Raw genomic sequence first — 20600 nt, 5'->3', positions numbered from 1 at the left:
TTTTTTTTTTTTTTTTTTTTTTTTTTTTTTGTGGTACCCATTAGTAAATGAATGCTATTGGATTTTTTTTTTAATCTATATCTAGTTATCTACACAAAATAATTATTTGTCAAATACCTACTAAAGTTTGCTAATTAAGGCATGGCCTCGGTCGATCAAATCTATATAGGCATTTAGGTTGTTAAATTTTCAAATCTTTTACATGGCTTGTTTTTTCCCCACATGGCTTGATTACTGTGAAATACATCAATGGCTTAATCCAATAATGCTAAACATTAATTTTTTTCTTTCTGCATTAATAAAGAATTTTTTCTCTTCTCATAACTCTCTAAACATATTCTAGCATTCTTCATTTTTCTGAGACTGCATAGTATTTTGTATATGCCTTTAATTTCTTTTTATATGAAACTTTTCGGTCCCTGATGCAAAAATAATAAATGCATTGTCTTTAATTCGGTTATAGCTGCAAAATGCATTTATAAAGGCAGTTGAGTTTGATACAATTTAATTTATATTTTAAATTTTGACCTATATTTTGGTTCTTTACAGCTAGCTAGCCACAAAACAGTTTGATCCGCTTAAATTTCAAATTTTCAGTGTGATGACACAAATCCGGTTGATCATTTATGACAAATTGTCTGGATTATTACCGGTATATTTGGTTGCAGGTAGGGAATTTCTTGCACTACATAAGCCGGTTCATAGCCGGTTTTGCAATTGGATTTACTAGTGTATGGCAAATAAGTCTCGTCACTTTATCCATAGTCCCCTTAATCGCTTTAGCCGGCGGTATCTACGCGTTTGTCGCCATCGGACTTATCGCCCGTGTCCGGAAATCATACATCAAGGCCGGTGAGATTGCGGAAGAGGTTGGTTACTTCTCGGACAAGAAATCTTTTAATTTTATTCTTCATAAAAATGTCTAGTGTTCTGGTGATAATCCAATAAAAAAAATCCAATAGCATCATATATCTCTGTGATAATTCAGGTGATTGGGAATGTGAGGACCGTACAAGCATTCACCGGTGAAGAAAGGGCGGTAAGATTATACCGAGAAGCTCTGGAGAACACGTACAAGTACGGGAGAAAAGCCGGTTTAACCAAAGGACTAGGTCTTGGATCGTTGCATTGTGTCTTGTTTCTGTCTTGGGCCTTGCTCGTATGGTTTACAAGCATTGTGGTTCACAAGGATATCGCCAATGGTGGCAAATCATTCACTACCATGCTCAACGTTGTTATCGCTGGCCTGTAATATTCTTGTCCTATTTGCTTTCACTCCACGTTTTCTTTTTATGGATCATAAAGTTTTTGTGTAGGTCTCTTGGACAAGCGGCGCCAGATATTTCTGCATTTGTGCGGGCAAAAGCAGCTGCTTATCCGATTTTCAAGATGATTGAACGGAACACGATGGCGAAAGCTAGCGCAAGATCCAGTCGTAAACTTGGGAAAATAGACGGGCACATTCAATTTAAGGACGTGAGCTTCAGTTACCCATCTCGCCCTGATGTGGTGATCTTTGACAAACTAAACTTAGCTATCCCTGCCGGGAAAATTGTGGCACTTGTTGGAGGAAGCGGGTCAGGTAAAAGTACGGTCATATCTTTGATCGAGCGGTTCTACGAACCTATTTCTGGAGCAGTGTTGCTAGACGGGAACAATATCAACGAGCTGAATATTAAGTGGTTAAGGGGACAGATTGGTTTGGTTAACCAAGAACCAGCTCTTTTTGCAACAACGATTACTGAGAACATTATGTATGGCAAAAATGACGCGACAGCTGAGGATATTGCCCGTGCTGCAAAGCTCTCGGAAGCGATTTCGTTCATCAGCAACCTCCCTGAAGGATTTGATACTCAGGTCAGTCAGTTGGATACCTTCGAATACAAAAAACAACTATAGACCCTAGATTAGATTTTTACCTTAGGGCACAAGAAACATCTACAAACCCTAAAACTCTGTTTTTTCACTCATAGGTCGGCGAGAGAGGGATTCAACTATCCGGTGGACAGAAACAAAGGATTGCTATTTCAAGAGCAATCGTGAAGAATCCGTCGATACTCTTACTAGACGAGGCAACAAGTGCTTTAGACGCAGAGTCAGAAAAGAGCGTGCAAGAAGCATTGGATCGAGTGATGGTTGGGAGAACAACGGTGGTGGTGGCTCACAGACTCTCAACCGTAAGAAACGCTGACATCATAGCAGTTGTTCACGAAGGGAAAATCGTTGAGTTTGGAAACCACGAGAATCTTATATCTAATCCCGACGGAGCTTACTCCTCTCTTCTTCGTCTCCAAGAGGCTGCCTCATTGCAGCGTAACCCTTCCTTAAATCGCACTTTAAGCAGGCCACAGAGGTACTCTTGCGTAACACCATACTCTGCTGTCTCTGAACATTTCCCGTAGAATATACAAAATCAACGGTTCTTCGTTCTTTTTCATTTGCAGTATAAATTACTCTAGGGAACTATCAAGAACAAGGTCGAGCTTTTGTTCGGAGAGGGAATCCATAACTCGACCGGATGGGGCCGATCCATCAAAAAGGGTGAAAGTAAAACCGGGACGTCTATACGCTATGATCCGTCCGGACTGGATGTACGGTGTATGTGGCACGATATGTGCATTTATCGCTGGATCTCAGATGCCCCTTTTCGCACTTGGAGTCTCGCAAGCCTTAGTTTCCTACTACAATAGTTGGGATGAGACTCAAAAAGAGATCAAGAAGATAGCTATCCTCTTCTGCTGCGCCTCTGTCATCACCCTAATAGTCTACACCATTGAGCATGTCTGCTTCGGTACTATGGGAGAGCGTCTCACTCTTCGTGTCCGCGAAAATATGTTTAGAGGTTCGTCTCAACGCAAGTTTTATATCAAATAAATAAATTTTACAAATATCTCATTTTTTTTGTTATGTGATATGTTGTTCTGTTTTTGGTTTTGTAGCGATCTTGAAGAACGAAATTGGGTGGTTCGATGAGGTGGACAACACAAGCTCAATGTTGGCATCGCGGCTTGAGAGTGATGCGACTTTGCTTAAAACCATAGTGGTCGATAGGTCGACGATTCTACTCCAGAACTTAGGTCTTGTTGTGACCTCTTTCATCATCGCCTTCATACTTAACTGGCGTCTCACTCTTGTCGTCTTGGCCACATTCCCATTGGTTATAAGCGGCCATATCAGTGAGGTAACGTACGCACCGTTTTGCCACTTTTTGAATGAATGTTTGCGTTGGTGTTTATGTTTTCTGTTATATTTGTAGAAACTTTTCATGCAAGGATATGGAGGAGACTTGAGCAAAGCATACCTAAAGGCCAACATGTTGGCAGGAGAATCTGTTAGCAACATCCGCACGGTCGCCGCCTTTTGTGCTGAGGAAAAGATTCTAGAACTTTACTCAAGAGAGCTTATAGAACCTTCCAAAAGTTCTTTCAGGCGTGGACAAATTGCTGGACTTTTCTATGGTATCTCTCAGTTCTTCATTTTCTCTTCATATGGCCTCGCCCTCTGGTATGTCTCTCTCTCTATGCGCACAGTTTTAAAATAGAATCTAATTGTAAAGACTGAAACTGTCAGTTTTGATTTTATAGGTACGGATCAACTTTGATGGACAAAGGATTAGCGGGCTTCAAATCAGTGATGAAAACATTCATGGTTTTGATTGTGACGGCGTTAGCTATGGGTGAGACATTGGCTCTAGCTCCGGATCTTCTAAAAGGAAACCAAATGGTTGCGTCCGTGTTCGAGATCTTAGACCGGAAAACTCAGATCGTTGGAGAAACCAGCGAGGAGCTGACTAATGTGGAAGGCACGATTGAGCTCAAAGGCGTCCACTTTAGCTACCCTTCAAGACCGGATGTTGTAATTTTTCGGGACTTTGATCTGATAGTTCGTTCTGGAAAGAGCATGGCGCTAGTGGGACAGAGTGGATCCGGTAAAAGTTCTGTCATTTCACTCATTCTCCGGTTCTATGATCCCACTGCCGGAAAAGTCATGATAGAGGGTGAGTGCATTTGACTTAGAACTCTGAACACAAAATTTCTTGGGTCTCAAGATATCTCTGAACACCAAGGTTTCTTGCATCAAAAGAAAGTCTTTGTTTAGCTGAATAAGCTTTTTTTTTTCTTTTCTTATCCCAATTTCAGGAAAAGACATCAGGAAACTAGATTTGAAAGCACTGAGGAAACATATTGGTCTGGTTCAACAAGAACCTGCACTTTTCGCCACAACAATCTACGAGAACATTTTGTATGGAAACGAAGGAGCATCTCAATCTGAAGTCATCGAATCAGCTATGCTCGCAAACGCTCACAGCTTCATCACCTCTCTTCCAGAAGGTTACTCTACCAAAGTTGGTGAACGTGGTGTTCAGATGTCAGGCGGTCAGAGACAAAGGATTGCTATCGCTAGAGCCATCCTCAAGAATCCAGCGATTCTATTACTTGACGAAGCCACAAGCGCTTTGGACGTTGAATCTGAACGTGTGGTAAGTTTCTTTACCATTAGACGTTTCTATAGTTTTTATTCCACATGGAGTTTATGAGTTTACAACGTTGAATTTACTAGGTACAACAAGCATTGGATCGGTTAATGACTAATCGGACAACGGTGGTGGTTGCTCACCGGCTATCGACAATCAAGAACGCTGACACAATAAGTGTATTACATGGAGGTAAGATCGTAGAGCAAGGCAGCCACCGTAAACNTCGGGACTTTGATCTGATAGTTCGTTCTGGAAAGAGCATGGCGCTAGTGGGACAGAGTGGATCCGGTAAAAGTTCTGTCATTTCACTCATTCTCCGGTTCTATGATCCCACTGCCGGAAAAGTCATGATAGAGGGTGAGTGCATTTGACTTAGAACTCTGAACACAAAATTTCTTGGGTCTCAAGATATCTCTGAACACCAAGGTTTCTTGCATCAAAAGAAAGTCTTTGTTTAGCTGAATAAGCTTTTTTTTTTCTTTTCTTATCCCAATTTCAGGAAAAGACATCAGGAAACTAGATTTGAAAGCACTGAGGAAACATATTGGTCTGGTTCAACAAGAACCTGCACTTTTCGCCACAACAATCTACGAGAACATTTTGTATGGAAACGAAGGAGCATCTCAATCTGAAGTCATCGAATCAGCTATGCTCGCAAACGCTCACAGCTTCATCACCTCTCTTCCAGAAGGTTACTCTACCAAAGTTGGTGAACGTGGTGTTCAGATGTCAGGCGGTCAGAGACAAAGGATTGCTATCGCTAGAGCCATCCTCAAGAATCCAGCGATTCTATTACTTGACGAAGCCACAAGCGCTTTGGACGTTGAATCTGAACGTGTGGTAAGTTTCTTTACCATTAGACGTTTCTATAGTTTTTATTCCACATGGAGTTTATGAGTTTACAACGTTGAATTTACTAGGTACAACAAGCATTGGATCGGTTAATGACTAATCGGACAACGGTGGTGGTTGCTCACCGGCTATCGACAATCAAGAACGCTGACACAATAAGTGTATTACATGGAGGTAAGATCGTAGAGCAAGGCAGCCACCGTAAACTCGTTCTGAACAAGACTGGTCCTTATTTTAAACTCATCAGTCTTCAGCAGCAGCAACAACCTTAAGTACACTATACTTTATTTCTTTTAAAACTCTTCATCTTTTTTTTTTTTTTTTGTGAAAAATATTGAGCATATATATATTCTCATTCAATGTGATAATATATTTCTTATATCAATCATCTTGATTCAACGTTGGCGATTTTACATGCGACTATAAATGAAATAAAAAAAGCAATGAAATCCAAAATTATCACATGTATTTGGGATTTAGCTATTATTGACCAATGTCTTTATCATCAAAAACGTTTCACTGCAACATTCTCTAAAGCATAATAGATCAACAAAAGGACAAGTTTGATCATTGAATGGGATTGGGGACTCAGGAATCTCCAGAATTCATGTCCCTACAAAATGACAATCCCCTTTTCAACAAGCATTGTCATAGGGTTTATATTTGATAAAATATTTTTAATTTTTTTTTTCGTTTTTCGGCACAATGTCCGCTTTTTATTTTAAAAAAACTGTTTCATTAATCGTTTGCTTACTCTACTTTGCTTTGGATTAAAAAAAAAATTGTAACTAGGAAAAATAGTAAAGCGAAAAGAAAAAACACAATTAAAGGTGACAGACGAATGTTTGCCAAAAAAAAAAAAAAAAAAAACAGANATTAATAAAAAAGGAAAAACAATATTTGGAAAAGTATGAAAGTTTCTAAAGTATATCATTCAGTGTGAGAAAAAATTCATCTCCACCTTCTCCGGTGAGATATTCTTGTTAGCAAATAAAAGGACCCCGGTAACTGCCGCTCACTGACTTCGTCTTCCTCCACCTCCGATCCGTTGATTAACGAGACGCAGTTAGAGAGACCGAGAACCATGGGAAACGGAACCTCAACGGAGACGAAGGAATCGCGCCGATCGAAGATGCGACAGAAGATTAAGAACTTTCGTAGCCGCCGTCTTCGTCGTCCAGGATCCGGAAGCGTCTCCGGATTAGTCAGTCAGAGATCTGTGAGCGCTGAGGATTTCGCCGGCATTGCTCTTCTTACTCTCATCGGCGTACGGGCTTTTACTTTTTTTTTTTTTTCTCTCCCCCTTCCTTTTTGATTTTGTTTCTTCTCGTCAACGTTCACTGCGTATTTCGATTAACGATATGGTCATGTGCTCTCTTCGTTTTCGCTCTTTTTGGCATCTTCTCTTTAGGCGGAGATGAAGTTCAAGGACAAGTGGCTCGCCTGTGTTTCCTTCGGGGAACAAACATTCCGTTCCGGAATTTCAGATTCGTATGTTCCCGAAAAACTCTTCCCATTCGATTTTTGAAACTTTTCTCGTATTTTTTTTGAATCTTGTACTTAACAACTCTTTCTGATGATTTTGCAGTACGGATAAGCCGATTTGGAACTCGGTAAGAGAACTCTCGATTACTGTTCTTTTTTTGTTTGTTTTCTACAGCTTTGTGAGAATACTTGGGGTTCATCGGTTTTGAGTTTTATGTATATATAGGAGAAGAAGCTCCTCATGGAGAAAAATGGACCAAGTCTGGCTAGAATTTCAGTATTTGAGGTGTGAAGTCATATCAGATTTTTACTTTATTCTTTCTAGATTTGTCTTTTTAGCCATTTGATCAGTTGAGATGATTTCTTTTTCTTGATGCAGACCAATAGGCTCTTGAAGAACAATATCATAGGTTATTGTGAGCTTGATCTACTTGAATTTGTAGTTCAGGTCAGCTATTAAAGTTTGTTTTCTCCATATGAAAGCTGTTTAAGTTCTTCTACTGATTAGTCAGTGTATTGATTAGACATTGCATTGTCGTGAATGGTAAATCAGCGAGAACATTGTTTGTTGACATATTTGTTCTGCTTCTCTTTTATAAAATGTGATATAGGAACCTGACTCTACTTGCAAGTCATTTGACCTGTTAGATCCGGCTTCATCTAATGTTGTTGGCACCATGTTCATTTCATGCTCCGTTGAGGTATGCAATATGTTGAAATTTAATCAGTACATTAACGAATGGAGTGGGAATGGTTTTGTGATTTTTGGTTGCTAACACTCTCAGGATCCTGTTGAAACTGAGACATGCTTCGCGAAGCGTATTTTGTCCATAGTGGTATGCTTTACTTTATTTTTCACTCAGTCTGTTCTGGTCTTGTGAAGTTTTGTGATGATATCCTTTTAGCATGGTACAATTTTATTTTTTCTGAAATTTCCAATGATTGATTATAAAGACATCTTTAACCAGATTTCCTTGTGTTCATTTTTTATTGTACTATCTATTTTGGTATGAAACTTCTTTCAATTAAGAAGCCTTGAGCTACCTTATTCTTTTCACTGCCTCCTTGAGCAGTTTCTTTTCTATGGAACATTATGCATCATGTAGCCTTTATAATTGATTGTTGGAGTTCTTCACCTAAGCGCAGGACTATGACGAAGATGGAACACTCTCATTCTCAGAGTTCTCTGATCTAATGAATGCTTTTGGGAATGTAGTGGCTGCTGACAAGGTTTGACATTCAGCAACTTTGTCACCTCTATTTGTTGTGCGTGCTTATGCATATGTATCTGTTTCCGAGTGTTTAGTGGACCTAGCCTTTGAAATTTCAAGTACCAAAAGTTGTTGTCCTTGGCATTCTAATATAGATAATGTTAGATTGCTGCATTTTTCTGAGGGAACGTTTGATGTTTTCACTGACTTGTTACCAGAAAGAGGAGTTGTTCAAAGCTGCTGACCTGAATGGAGATGGTTCTGTTACAATTGATGAGTTGGCTGCACTTCTTGCCGTTCAACAGGAACAGTAATAACAATATATGCATTGCCTATGTTAAGAACTTTTGTTTATACATATTGATTTTATACATCCTTGAATCCCAGTAATTTGCATGCATCTATTGCAGGGAGCCAATTATAAATAGTTGTCCGGTTTGTGGTGAGGCTCTTCAACTTGACAAGCTCAATGCAATGATCCATATGACTCTCTGTTTTGACGAAGGAACCGGTAATCAAACGATGACTGGAGGGTTCTTAACTGATAGGCAGGCTTCATATGGGTTAGAATTCTCACATTTTTGTAGCTTCTAAACATACATTCTAAGTACTTTTTATATATTTCGCTTGATCAATCAATTTTAACATTTCGTCAGATGGATGTTCAAACTAAGTGAATGGACTCATCTATCGACTTATGATGTTGGCTTGAATACTGGCTCGAGTGCTTCACATATCGTGGTATCTTTCCCTTCTAACTCTTTTTTTTATGTCATGATAAGCATTTAATATGGAGGCAGATTCTCACGGTTGTCTGATTTTTATTTTCTTTAAATCCTGTAAACTTCAGCATATCCTGGCTTGAGGAGAACCTAATGGTTTTTTTTACATTCATCAATTTTTGTGGTTTTCGTTTGAGTATCCCTTAATGTCTCATGCAAATCCACTTAAAGTATATTTACTTTAATTGATTTTTGCTTTAGGTGATTGATCGGAAGACTAAGAGGCTTGTGGAAGAGTTGATTGATTCAAAGATTGTTATGTCGATGAGAGCTATTTACCAGTCAAAAATTGGACTACGCCTTATGGACCAAGGTAACCACCTGGGCCTACTACTTCTGTAATGCACCTGGCTATAGTGCCATTGTGATCAATATTTGTTGTTATTCTGCGCTTGCTTTGATCCCTCGAGCTACACGTTCTTGTCATTGTACAAAGCAAATAAGTCTTCCTTAAATCCCCTTGATGCAGGAGCAAAAGAGATTTTGCAGAACCTTTCTGAAAAGCAGGGGAAGAAAATGAACACTGTTGAATCTGCTCAAAATATACCCAGCTTTCTCGAGTTTTTCAAGGTGTGAATTCTTTTTTTTTGTTAAGTTATTATGTGTCAAATGGCTGTTGAGTTTAAGCCTGACACAACTTGGCTTGGGTTCGAGTTTAGCAATACCTGTTTGAAATGTGATATTGATATAGTGCTATGCGGCACAAAATATCTTATAAAAATAACGGAATTCGATATTACTATTGGGATTTGAGACACCATGTGAATACCTCTGACATAGATCAGTCGACAGTCCTCTCTTATGCTTTATATATAAATTCATAACAATGACTAGGTTGAAATTGCTTCCCTAGATCTCTTAGGTTTTAAACTGCATCGCCCTCCTTTTGTAAGTTTACATGAAGGCCGAAGATTGAACCATTTGTTTGTTGCAGGATCAAATAAACATGGCCGAAGTCAAGTATCCTCTGGACCATTTTAAGGTATGCAAAGCCAATAATTGACAATATGACTTTCTACAAAAAGTTAAAAACATATTAGTTTGTGACTAGCCATAAAATAAAATGCAAGTGAGAATGAGCTAAATCTAAGCGTCTAAGCAAAATCCTTTGCAGTCTATATCGAGAACGGAAAACACCCTTAAGAATTTGGTTAACTGTAAGCTTGTGTGGTTTTCATGGATTTGAAAGATGGTCATCACTCATCTCACTTGCAGACGTTCAATGAATTCTTCATACGGGAGTTAAAGCCTGGTGCAAGACCAATTGCTTGCATGGATCAGGATGATGTTGCTGTATCTGCTGCTGATTGTCGATTAATGGCGTTTCAGTCGGTGGATGATAGCACACGGTTCTGGATCAAGGTAAACCGGCCTCTAGAGTAGCTATAATATAGTAATTCTGCAAGCTAGGCATCTGTATAATTGAATAAATCGTTACATAATTTATGCAGCTAATAACTTGCAACACCGCCTAAATGTTACTATTCTAAAATTTTCAACCGATTTCGATATTGTTAGGGCCGAAAGTTCTCAATTAAAGGCCTCCTTGGGAAGGATGTGAATTCGGATCCTTTCCTTGATGGATCTTTGGTGATATTCCGATTGGCTCCACAGGTACGACAAGATTGCATGCTTCATGTCGTTCGATCAAAAGCTAAAACTCACAGTTGTTTTTATTAGCTCACTAATGCATTTATTAATCTGTTACAGGACTATCATCGTTTTCATTCCCCCGTCACTGGTGTCATTGAAAAGTTTGTCAATGTTTCTGGAAGCTTATATACAGTATGTACTCATCCATCTGCCTTTTTACATTGAAGAGTTTCATTTTTCTCTTCTGGATTTTCTTATTGGAGATACTTTCGTATCCTTGCTTCTCAGGTTAATCCAATTGCAGTCAATAGCAAGTACTGTAATGTGTTCACTGAGAATAAACGGACCATCGTAATTATATCAACAGAAGAGTTTGGAAAGGTTTGTCATCTCATCATATAAGATAATACACTAACCTTTTATCTGGGTCTGTTGATGCAAATTATTTCTCAGTTGTCTCTTGTGATTAATGCTATGAACTCAAAACAATGCTGTAATTTATAAACAAAGCTGTATAATGAAATCTGATCTTCTCACAGAACTTGACCTTGGCCAATGTCTGTAACAGGTCGCATTTGTTGCAATTGGAGCAACAATGGTTGGAAGCATCGCCTTTGTTAGAAAAGAGGGAGACCATGTGAAGAAAGGGGATGAGGTAAGCAATTCTGAACCTCTTTTTATAATTGAAAATACTGTATGTAATAGTTTTGCCACTAATTTAACCTTTTCTTTTTCCAGCTTGGTTACTTTTCCTTTGGTGGAAGCACCGTTATATGTGTCTTTGAAAAGGTTAGCTTCTAATTTCTAACTATCTTTTTTTGTATGCTAAATAGAAAAAAGAATCTCAAAACCCTCATCACCCATAAAACACTTTATGCTTAATCTCTTCTAAGCTCCAATAGCCGAAAAATTGAATTATATACTTCCATTACCATAGAATTTTAGTTTCTTGATTTGAAAATCTTGTGACTATAGATCATTGATTTTCATAATACCGTCCCATGATGAGTGCTTGCATCTGCATCAACCTTACCTTTCACGTGACACGTATTGCAGGACTCAATTAAGATTGATGAGGATCTCTTAGCTAACAGCGCTAGGTCCTTGGAGACATTAGTTACTGTTGGAATGCAACTGGGTGTTTCCTTTCCAAAGCTTGAAAACTGTGTTATTGAACCCTGAACTGCTTCAAACTATGTGAGTTAGTACGAAACGACGAATATTTGGTTTGGTTTGATTTGATTACGTTACTCTTTTCCATCAAGAATTTAATTCCTCAGTTTGATACACAATGACGTTGCTCTGTATATATAACACCAGTATTTCCGGGGTACCGATACTTGTCAATATTTACTGTTTCGGTTTTTGTTAAGTGTTTTGGCTAGGTGACACTTTTACATGCAATGATGCAGATATGGTTAAACACATGTCCTTTTTTTATAGCCATCTTAATGAAGAGACTTTGTCTGTATAACTCTCTCTATTCTTTTTTTACCTCTCTATCTCTGTCTCTCTCCCTCTCTCTCTCTCATTCTCTGCTGAGTTGATCTTACTAAAGCACAAATGGCGTGGACAAATGCTAAGATGAGTCTAGCTTTGTCTTTGCTTACGGTTTTCCTCCGTGTCTCTCTTGCTGATCTCAAAGTCGGGTTTTACTCCAATACATGTCCTCAAGCTGAGTCAATCATTAGGCGAGTTGTCTCCGGAGCTGCTCTTTCCGACCCTAACCTCCCAGCCATACTTCTACGGCTCCATTTCCATGACTGCTTTGTTGAGGTACAATGCACTTTCCTCCTCTTTGCTTTCTACTATTGCTGTTATGCTTATACTGTAGTTTTAATTACACATTTCAGGGATGTGATGGCTCGATCCTCGTGAACAACGGAGCAATCTCTGAAAAGAATGCATTTGGGCATGAAGGCGTTAGAGGATTTGAGATAGTAGAAGCCGCCAAAGCCGAGCTTGAAAGTGCATGCCCCGGTGTTGTCTCCTGCTCAGACATTGTTGCCTTGGCTGCACGTGATGCCATATCTTTGGTAGATAATAAATTAGAGATAAAGGAAAAAAACCTTTCGATCTTGCTCTATTTTCTTCTCCGTTGTGATAAATTTGTATAATACAGGCAAATGGACCAGCGTATGAGGTGCCAACTGGACGGAGAGACGGTCGTGTTTCGAACATGTCGCTGGCTAAGGACATGCCTGAGATCAGTGACTCGATTCAGATACTTAAGGCTAAGTTCATGCAGAAGGGACTCAACGCCAAAGAGCTCGTGCTTCTCAGTGGTATGTATCTTTTCTCCTTCGTCTTTCTCTCTCATTCATGTTTGTTTGGTGGTTTGGGAATATCTCGAGGTTTTTGGTTCGAAGTTCAAGTTATATGATTTTCATTTCCTGAACCCGTGATGTGTTTCGCATGTTTCGTCTGTTTCCTCTTCTCTTCGTGTGTTGGTGTCACGTGCTTTCGTCCGTTACCAAATTCTGGTTGACCAATAAAAAAAAAAAACTTTTTTGGATTTTTTTCAAGCCTAAGCCAACAGTGTTTTCTTCCTCGGTTAAAAGTTCTCGTAAGCCTTTCAACTTACTTTAGGCACTTTTGCATGAATTTGTATTTTAATTCAACTACAAGAGTGAGTGTGTTGTATAAGGAAGATGTGGTTTGATTCTGTCATCTAAACCACTAAATCGGGCATGGCCCAGAAATGTCATCATTCACACAAAAATAGGCCTGTTATAGGATCGGCGTTTAATCGGACAAAACGTCATAAATATCTATCGGGTCATTCTTTAGAGTAGAGACTTTAGGGTTAGATCATCAACGTGCACGTGTGACCAACAAACATAAGAAACTATCTACATGCACGAGTCTAATATACGGTAGTGACTAGTGATCAACTGATCATGCTTTTCAAACCTGCTCTCAGTTTAAGAAAGAAAAATAACGAAAGTGTTTCAGCTTTATAAGAAATCAGAAGATCTAAAATTGAGCGGTCCCATTTTTCATTAATTCCAATAATTTTTTTTTCTCAACCGTATCAGCTGCTCACACTATCGGAACAACGGCCTGCTTCTTCATGACCAAACGCCTCTACGATTTCTTACCCGGTGGGCAACCTGATCCGACCATCAATCCGGTATTCCTACCCGAATTAACCTCTCAGTGCCCACAAAATGGTGACGTAAACGTTCGGGTACCAATGGACCGGATCAGTGAACGGCTATTCGACAAGCAGATTCTGCAAAACATAAAGGATGGTTTCGCTGTGCTTCAGACCGATGCAGGTCTTTACGAAGATGTAGCAACTAGACGGGTTGTGGATTCCTATCTTGGGATGCTAAATCCGTTCTTTGGGGCAACATTCGAGTCTGATTTTGTAAAGGCAATAGTGAAGATGGGGAAGATTGGTGTGAAGACTGGTTCTAAAGGAGATATTCGACAGGTTTGCTCGGCCTTTAATTGAGAGAGTAAGCAATGAAATTGAAACTGTTGAATTTCTTATACTCAAAAAAAATGTTTTGATCTTTGACTCCAAAATATATTTAGGCAAAAAAATGCTTAAACAAAAATAATATTAATGCATGGTACATTACATTAAATGGGTGACAACATAATGGAAAGAAAAAAAGGCAAATATAAAAAGGATGATAAAACAAACTGTAAAGAGAATTGTATATTAAAAAGGATATTGAGTAATAGTTAAACTATTGTGCATAGCAACATTTTCCCACTAATATAAATCATCGCATCCAGGCGCTAGTCGTGTGCATATGATGAATTCTTAATCTCATCACCACTGTCGTGCTTAGGTTCAAATGACCTTTTCAATACACATGAGGCACGGCACTGCTCATCACGCAATTAAATTCTACCAGAAGACAAAATAAAGTTGTACGTATTTCATTCTCATTCTTTACTGTTTCGAATCAACTAATTTCTTCCCCATTCCCTTATGACAAAAAAAGAAACAAGAGGGGCTAGTTGAAAAAAAAGAACAAAAAATGGGGAAGGCGAATTTGTGAAGTCTGCAAAAACAAAGCAACTAAACATGAATAGAGACACAAAAACAAAACGAGAATCAAAGAGCTCAAGTTCTTTAGGCTCTTATTCTTAAACTCGTATCCCGCTTAAATTCCTTGCGTTGGGTTTTGTCACAAATCTTCCCTGTCAGATAAATAAACCACAATATTATAATGACAATCTTTTGCCTAAATCCTTAGCTCAAATCAAATGTATCAGTACTATAGTTTCATTCTACATTTAGAAGTTTCAACTTTTACATTTCAAGACAGTAATATAGAAATATACCTTCATACGTGGGCGTTGATCAGCGTTGAGTTTGCGAACTTGATAACGGATTTTTTTGGAGAAGAGTCGAATCCTCCTCTTCTCTTTATACCTTAAAACACTTGCTTCTCTCATTCCACTCTCTCCGAACAAATCTATCTCACCCAAGCGTGCCTGTCCCCAAAACAGCTACGTCATAAACTTGATAAACTACTAGCTACGTCATACTTGGAAACATAATTTTTTCAACTTCATCTTTTTATAATCTTAGCTAATGTAGATTGGCTAACGATTGGTTACCAAAACATTTTAGAAAAAAAGTTAAAAAGACAAAACTCTTTTCAGATGCAAATTTGAAGTGCCATGTGGCATGGTTTAAGAGGATTAAGGAGATTCAGAATTAAGATAGACTAATTTTAAAATTTTAATTTAAGCGGCGAGAAAGAGAGATTAAAGAATTGAAGTAACGTACATGTAAGTCGATTCCTTCGGCGTCTGAACCAAGAAACTCGTCGGAGAACGGCGACTCCTTACCCGACCAAGCCTCTATAACCCCATCGTAGTCGAGCTTCAGCAACGGACGCACTCTCTGTTCCAGATTTGGCAACGGATCTTCGGAGCTCTCCGCCGCCAGAGTCACCTTCTTCTTCTTCTTCTTCTTCTTCTTCTTCTTCTTCTTCTTCTTCTTCTTCTTCTTCTTCTTTTTCTTTTTCTTGTCTCCCTCCGCCGTCGTAACAATGGTCTTACTCTTGCTACTCTCAACGACACCATCATCAGCTGCTGCTGCGGCGGCGGCGGTCTGAATTCTCGGCGAGATCTGATCAAATTCCACAGTGGAAAATTTGCACCAGTTCTCGTCGTCGTCGTGTTCCCTGAGAGAACTCCTCAAACCGAGCCTTAATCGAAACCTTCCGTTCCAAGCATTCTTCATAATTTCCTCTAATCGACCTATTCTGTAGCAATTCTCTCCTTGGTTGGAATCAATACTCCCCATAAAGCTATCGATCCCTTCTTCAACCTCCTCATCAAGAATCGATCCCGCGTCGAAGTCATCGAAAATCCCAAACCCATTCACCTCTGAGTCGTCATTAAAACTGACATCTTTACGCTCCAAGAAGTGTTCTGCTTTCGTTTGAACCGTGGGGTTGAACAGAAACTCGGACTCTTCGATGGAGTCAAACGGAAGAAGCAACTGAGAAGCTTCGTCGTAATCACTGAGAGGAGATTTAGTGGAGCCGAAAGTATGAGTTTTTGATTTCTTGGAAGAGAAGATGTTTGGGTAAGCGGTGGAGAGAAGAGCCGCAGCTTCGTCGTATGTTTGGTTAGGACGTTTCCGTGGAGTTCGTGGCCTTCTTGTGGAGATTAAGAACGGAGGAGAGTTTGACTCGGATATTGTAGATGACGGTGAAGGAGTGTTGTGTGACGGTGGCGATTTTACCATGTAAGCGGCTGCGCCGCTTAGACAAGACGACATCTCTCTAGTTCTGGAAGACACTGTTAAGTTCTTTTCTTTTTAAAGAATATTCAAGAAACGTTTCTGACTTCTGAGTATCGTACGAAATCTACTGTTAAACCCTAAACCCTTCGGACAAAATCTTGTTTACTAAATATAGCAAAAAGGGTCAAACGGAAAAAGAAAACAAAATTTATGTCTACTATAAAAGGAAAAAGGATAGCCTACAAAAAAAAACCCCCTAAGAGGATTTGAGATTAATGAGATACAGAGAGAGAGAGAGAGACGCAGAGATTGGACTGGGAGAGTCACAAAATGGTGTAAGAAAAGTGAGAATAGGCCCGTTGAGGGTTTGTCAAAGTTATATAGTCAAAATAGATTGAGGCTCTGTTTTGATTTGATTTGTGATATATCATCACTTTGTTTATGCGTAAACAGAGAGGTAAAAAGGTGAAAAAAGTGAGAGAGTAGCTGCACTTGGGGAAACGGAGACATAATGAATAATTGTGATTTTTTTTTTGAAAGAAAACAAATTCAACAAAGTTTTGGTAACTTTAAACGATAAAACGAATGATTTTTTTTAGATTAATGACATCACGTTTAACGAATCATTCGTTTAGATTAATCTCACGTAAATATTTCTAACATATTAAGACTGTATTATAGCTCAATCATCTTTTTAAAAATGTAAAAACGTAATTTTGACTGCTGTTTTAAATAATTTTTTTCTATTGAGAATCATGTTTGTAGAACGCTAAGTGAAAAATTACTTTTCATTTACGTATTTAAAAATGCATGGATAAATTAGGTTGATTTTTACTAATCGATTGTTTCCGTAGTAACTACGTTAATTCATTATTGGATTTTAGACATTTCCAACTTTCGAAAACATTATAGATCGACCACCTGTAAAACTTTCCGTCTGTATTTGTCCGTGTATGTACAAAACTTAACAGGCCACCTTATCCGTGTACGTGGCTTGATCCCATTGCATGTGTTCGATTTCTAAGATGACGTGGTGTTTTTTTACACTAGAAAACTTCAATTTGGCATTGAACTGTAAATATGGCAAATAATAAAAATACAGACGAATTTTAGATATATGACTAATAAGAAGTTTACAATCAGAAACTTCAAATTGGCATGCTGCTTAACAAATTTGCAACCAGAAAATAATTTATAGACACGAATATTAGATATATGACTAATAAGAAGTTTTCTTAATTTATCTCAAAGCACCATGTATCCATATCATATGAAATGGATAATACTTTTCGAATAAAAAGGTTAGTGTCACACATCCCTAAGAAGTAGGAACCCAACGATTGGACTAAAACCTTCGACCACTAAAACAAGACATATTATATAGTAGTAGTACACTAGTACTGACCCCTCCTGATAAGTCTGAAAACTTTGAAGTAACTAACGCGTATTTTTTCCGATTATTAAAATAAAAAATGTGGAGAGAAAGAGAGTCGCGTGGGTATTGGGCAGTGAGAAACGATTGGACCCATTTGGAAGTGATATGAGGTAGATGGCAATCATACGTTTGCGTCATTAGTCATTACGTTCAATGGGATCATTAGATTCTCTACAGTTTTCAGATCATTTCGATTGTTTGTGTCATAAATGAGTCTAGAATGTTACGTACTGCAATTGGACAGTATTTCCTCATACCATATCCCCCTATATAATTATCCGTATACTTTAGTTTTGTCTTTGTCACATACTAGATTATAGACAAGACCTAGAGATGAGCTTTTCTTTTGAACTTGAGTTAATACATTTTGGATTATATTTGCCATCGTCAGTAAATGAATATGTGTATATACGAGGAGAACATAACTTACCGAGGAGGAAAGAAGATATGAAATTTATCCCATCTATACAGAAATTAAAAGAGAGGATAAACATGTCTGCCAACTCTGCCCACCGTCTCCAAAGTCCATCCCAGTTGTTTTTCTATTTTGGAATCTTCTTATGTTAATACTTATTACTCTTCTTTTCTTATGACAACATGTGACCTGTCTTCTTCTCCTTTCTTTTCCTCACCTTTTCTCCTTTTAAGTATAATGTTAAAATATATTGTTTTTCAAATTAATATCTAAGTTCTGTTCGATAAAAAAAAATTGAAATTTTGGCAAAAAAAAAAAAAAAAAAAAATTGAAATTAAAGCAGAAGTTTTAAAAAATTTGAATCTAAAACAGATAAGGTTTTTAGAAGGAGAAGCCACAAATCTAAAGCACATACATGCATGTATCGTGTCACTGTTATTTACCTTTGGATAAAAAGACTATTAATGAGGTTTAGTGCTTATTGAGGTATATCGATGTAACCTTTTTTTTTTCATTTTCCTTCTTGACGTCACGGTAGATCAGTAGATGTTATCTTTTATAGGTATTACTAGCTCTGGGCATTTGGGTTACCCGTTCGGATTTGGATTAATGGGTAATAGAAAACATAACCCATTGGGTATTTTACTATGTTTGGGTTCGGTTCGGTTCGAGTAGTACCGGGTTCGGGTCGGTTTGGGTTACAATTTTCAGAACCCGGAAAAACCCGAAAAAATGGGTTCTATTCGGTTTCGGGTAAAGTGTACCCAAACTCAACCAAAACCCGAACCGAAACCCGAACTACACCTGAAATACATGAAAAATCTGCAAATTACCATCCAAAATCTGCAGTTTACCATCCAAAATCACATAAATAATGAAAACATAGAATATAACTCCAAATTTAACATCCACAAACTGAAAGAAATATAAAAGTGATAAGTGATAACAAATTTAAGTTGCTGAAAGAGTGAAAGCAAAGAAGAGTCTAGAAAAGATTCAAAATAAAAATATAAGTCTGATGTGAAAGTGCAACATAGAAATAGAAGATAGAAAGTAGAAACTTGGTGATTGATGTCTTTGATTTGAAATTTCCTGAAACAAAATGAAACAAATATCAATAACAACAATGAGAATAATGACAAATACAAAGAGTAGAGACTATATAGTATATACTTAAACTAACCATACAAACTATAAAGATCATCTGGGTGACTCATTCTCAAGATTAGCTGTCCAAATGCTTGAATTCAGGTTCATACTCTATAAAAAAACAAATGTAAACCGTAAGAACAAACAAAATCATATTCAAAATTGTATAAACAGTTAAACAATAAAAAGAAAACTTACCTCTCATAAGTTCATCATCATGCTCAACTTCCGAAAGCAAATGTTCTACTGTAGAGACTCCTTTTTCATTGATATGAATTTCAGCTTTTAGCCATTGCTCGGTGCAGATCAACACTTCTATCATATTGTGTGTTAAACAGCTCCTATAAGGTTCTAAAATTCTACCACTAGTGCTAAAAGCAGATTCAGAGGCTACTGAAGACACTTGCATTGCAAGTATGTCCTTAGCAATTAGAGACAAAATCGGATACTTCCCACGGTTGACCTTCCACCAAGATAACAAATCATATTCTGTACCTTTAAGAATACTTGGTTTCTCCACATTATCTTTCAAGTAAATATCCAACTCATTAGAGGAGCTGTAAATTACCTTTTCCATCACCATCTCATCAAATATGTTTTCCATGTCAACAATACCTGCTTTCTGACAAAAATCTGGTGCAACTTGCTCTCGGGACTGCGACTGGGAAGATGAACCATGTGACTGAGAAGATGAACCAGACTTGTTTACTAAATTGTTTCTACTGTACTCATCATACAAGTTCTTCAAGATATTATTCAAATCATCTAAAAGATGTGCAGACTCAATACTGCCTTTCCCATACAAAGCATCAAAACAGAGCTCAGCAAATTTCGTTTTCTTTCTAGGATCAAAAACACTTGCTACAATCCCCAGCCTATTCATTTCAACTTGTTCTCCAAATGGATCCCAATACTTTGCCAACTTTGTTAACATAGACAAAGCTTTCTTTTTCAAAGCGTCTTTAGGATCTGCACTCGTGGTTAACTCAATCAGGTTCTTAGTAACAGAAACTATCTCTTTGTAGAGTTTATGAGAGGCAACCGTATTTGAAGCTGAAAGAACCAATGTGAATTTATAAAATATGACAAGAGTAGAAACCAACCTCTCAACTTCATCAAAATCAGATGGCATAGGTGGTCCAATCNTTGGGTGACTCATTCTCAAGATTAGTTGTCCAAATGCTTGAATTCAGGTTCATACTCTAAAAAAACAAATGTAAACCGTAAGAACAAACAAAATCATATTCAAAATNCTCTAAACTTCAAAGCTTGATCTAACATGAGGTAAGCCGAGTTCCATCTTGTTTTCACATCCAAAGGTACACTTCCCCTTTTAATCTTCACCGCCTCAAGTCGCAAATCNAAAAGAAAATGTTCTACTGTAGAGACTCCTTTTTCATTGATATGAATTTCAGCTTTTAGCCATTGCTCGGTGCAGATCAACACTTCTATCATATTGTGTGTTAAACAGCTCCTATA

At 38.0% G+C, this 20600-nt stretch overlaps 5 protein-coding genes across 7 annotated transcripts in view; 4 read left to right on the top strand and 1 right to left on the bottom strand.

The window, feature by feature from the left end:
• LOC109126810 (ABC transporter B family member 2-like) overlaps window positions 1-573 on the top strand; it is a 1900-nt gene extending 1327 nt beyond the window's left edge. The window contains exon 4 of the mRNA XM_019230677.1: window positions 550-573. Within this exon, the coding sequence (XP_019086222.1) occupies window positions 550-573 (24 nt within the window). The remainder of the gene's footprint in view (window positions 1-549) is intronic.
• Window positions 74-5735, top strand: LOC104720113 (ABC transporter B family member 2). Of its 3 annotated transcripts, none has more exons than XM_019231275.1 (11): window positions 74-869; window positions 989-1248; window positions 1317-1857; window positions 1974-2353; window positions 2445-2842; window positions 2940-3181; window positions 3257-3504; window positions 3585-3876; window positions 4714-4834; window positions 4977-5317; window positions 5398-5735. In XM_019231275.1, the coding sequence occupies exons 1-11, from the start codon at window positions 627-629 to the stop codon at window positions 5599-5601; spliced, it is 3270 nt and encodes a 1089-aa protein (XP_019086820.1). In that variant the 5' UTR covers window positions 74-626; the 3' UTR covers window positions 5602-5735. The 3 variants fall into 3 exon arrangements, with proteins under 3 accessions (XP_019086820.1, XP_019086819.1, XP_019086818.1); XM_019231274.1 differs by having other exon boundaries at window positions 3585-3883; window positions 4721-4834; window positions 5398-5734; XM_019231273.1 differs by lacking the exons at window positions 4714-4834; window positions 4977-5317 and adding exons at window positions 4140-4480; window positions 4561-4684 and having other exon boundaries at window positions 76-869; window positions 3585-3997; window positions 5522-5734.
• On the top strand, window positions 6250-11772 carry LOC104717659 (phosphatidylserine decarboxylase proenzyme 3). The gene is made up of 21 exons (XM_010435266.2): window positions 6250-6596; window positions 6741-6820; window positions 6918-6942; window positions 7041-7100; window positions 7194-7262; window positions 7426-7515; window positions 7600-7650; window positions 7961-8044; window positions 8244-8335; window positions 8436-8588; window positions 8682-8766; window positions 9009-9120; window positions 9277-9377; window positions 9742-9789; window positions 10023-10169; window positions 10326-10421; window positions 10518-10592; window positions 10689-10781; window positions 10969-11055; window positions 11139-11189; window positions 11457-11772. Exons 1-21 carry the CDS (start codon window positions 6414-6416, stop codon window positions 11580-11582), a joined length of 1908 nt encoding a protein of 635 aa, XP_010433568.1. The 5' UTR covers window positions 6250-6413; the 3' UTR covers window positions 11583-11772.
• On the top strand, window positions 11856-13921 carry LOC104717658 (peroxidase 43-like). The gene is made up of 4 exons (XM_010435265.2): window positions 11856-12176; window positions 12254-12436; window positions 12523-12685; window positions 13439-13921. Exons 1-4 carry the CDS (start codon window positions 11964-11966, stop codon window positions 13858-13860), a joined length of 981 nt encoding a protein of 326 aa, XP_010433567.1. The 5' UTR covers window positions 11856-11963; the 3' UTR covers window positions 13861-13921.
• Window positions 14280-16492, bottom strand: LOC104717657 (protein CHLOROPLAST IMPORT APPARATUS 2-like). The gene is made up of 3 exons (XM_010435264.2): window positions 15157-16492; window positions 14706-14858; window positions 14280-14561 (listed from the first exon to the last, which is right to left on the bottom strand). The coding sequence occupies exons 1-3, from the start codon at window positions 16156-16158 to the stop codon at window positions 14508-14510; spliced, it is 1209 nt and encodes a 402-aa protein (XP_010433566.1). The 5' UTR covers window positions 16159-16492; the 3' UTR covers window positions 14280-14507.

Source organism: Camelina sativa, chromosome 10 (assembly GCF_000633955.1).
Source record: "Camelina sativa cultivar DH55 chromosome 10, Cs, whole genome shotgun sequence".
Taxonomy (NCBI): Eukaryota; Viridiplantae; Streptophyta; class Magnoliopsida; order Brassicales; family Brassicaceae; genus Camelina; species Camelina sativa.
This window is presented reverse-complemented; position numbering and strand designations above follow the sequence as displayed.

What these genes read in the sequence shown, in the direction of transcription:
- LOC104720113 (XM_019231275.1), top strand. Translation starts at nt 627, where the DNA reads ATGACAAATTGTCTGGATTATTACCGGTATATTTGGTTGCAGGTAGGG. An exon ending in TAAGCGGCCATATCAGTGAG is followed by an intron (nt 3,182 to 3,256) that starts GTAACGTACGCA and finishes TTATATTTGTAG; the next exon opens with AAACTTTTCATGCAAGGATA. An exon ending in CGGAAAAGTCATGATAGAGG is followed by an intron (nt 4,835 to 4,976) that starts GTGAGTGCATTT and finishes TCCCAATTTCAG; the next exon opens with GAAAAGACATCAGGAAACTA.
- LOC104717659 (XM_010435266.2), top strand. Translation starts at nt 6,414, where the DNA reads ATGGGAAACGGAACCTCAACGGAGACGAAGGAATCGCGCCGATCGAAG. An exon ending in AGCGTATTTTGTCCATAGTG is followed by an intron (nt 7,651 to 7,960) that starts GTATGCTTTACT and finishes ACCTAAGCGCAG; the next exon opens with GACTATGACGAAGATGGAAC. An exon ending in ATGTGAAGAAAGGGGATGAG is followed by an intron (nt 11,056 to 11,138) that starts GTAAGCAATTCT and finishes TTCTTTTTCCAG; the next exon opens with CTTGGTTACTTTTCCTTTGG.
- LOC104717658 (XM_010435265.2), top strand. Translation starts at nt 11,964, where the DNA reads ATGGCGTGGACAAATGCTAAGATGAGTCTAGCTTTGTCTTTGCTTACG. An exon ending in TCCATGACTGCTTTGTTGAG is followed by an intron (nt 12,177 to 12,253) that starts GTACAATGCACT and finishes TACACATTTCAG; the next exon opens with GGATGTGATGGCTCGATCCT. An exon ending in AGAGCTCGTGCTTCTCAGTG is followed by an intron (nt 12,686 to 13,438) that starts GTATGTATCTTT and finishes CAACCGTATCAG; the next exon opens with CTGCTCACACTATCGGAACA.
- LOC104717657 (XM_010435264.2), bottom strand. Translation starts at nt 16,158, where the DNA reads ATGTCGTCTTGTCTAAGCGGCGCAGCCGCTTACATGGTAAAATCGCCA. An exon ending in CCGAAGGAATCGACTTACAT is followed by an intron (nt 14,859 to 15,156) that starts GTACGTTACTTC and finishes TTTTGGGGACAG; the next exon opens with GCACGCTTGGGTGAGATAGA. An exon ending in ATCAACGCCCACGTATGAAG is followed by an intron (nt 14,562 to 14,705) that starts GTATATTTCTAT and finishes TTTATCTGACAG; the next exon opens with GGAAGATTTGTGACAAAACC.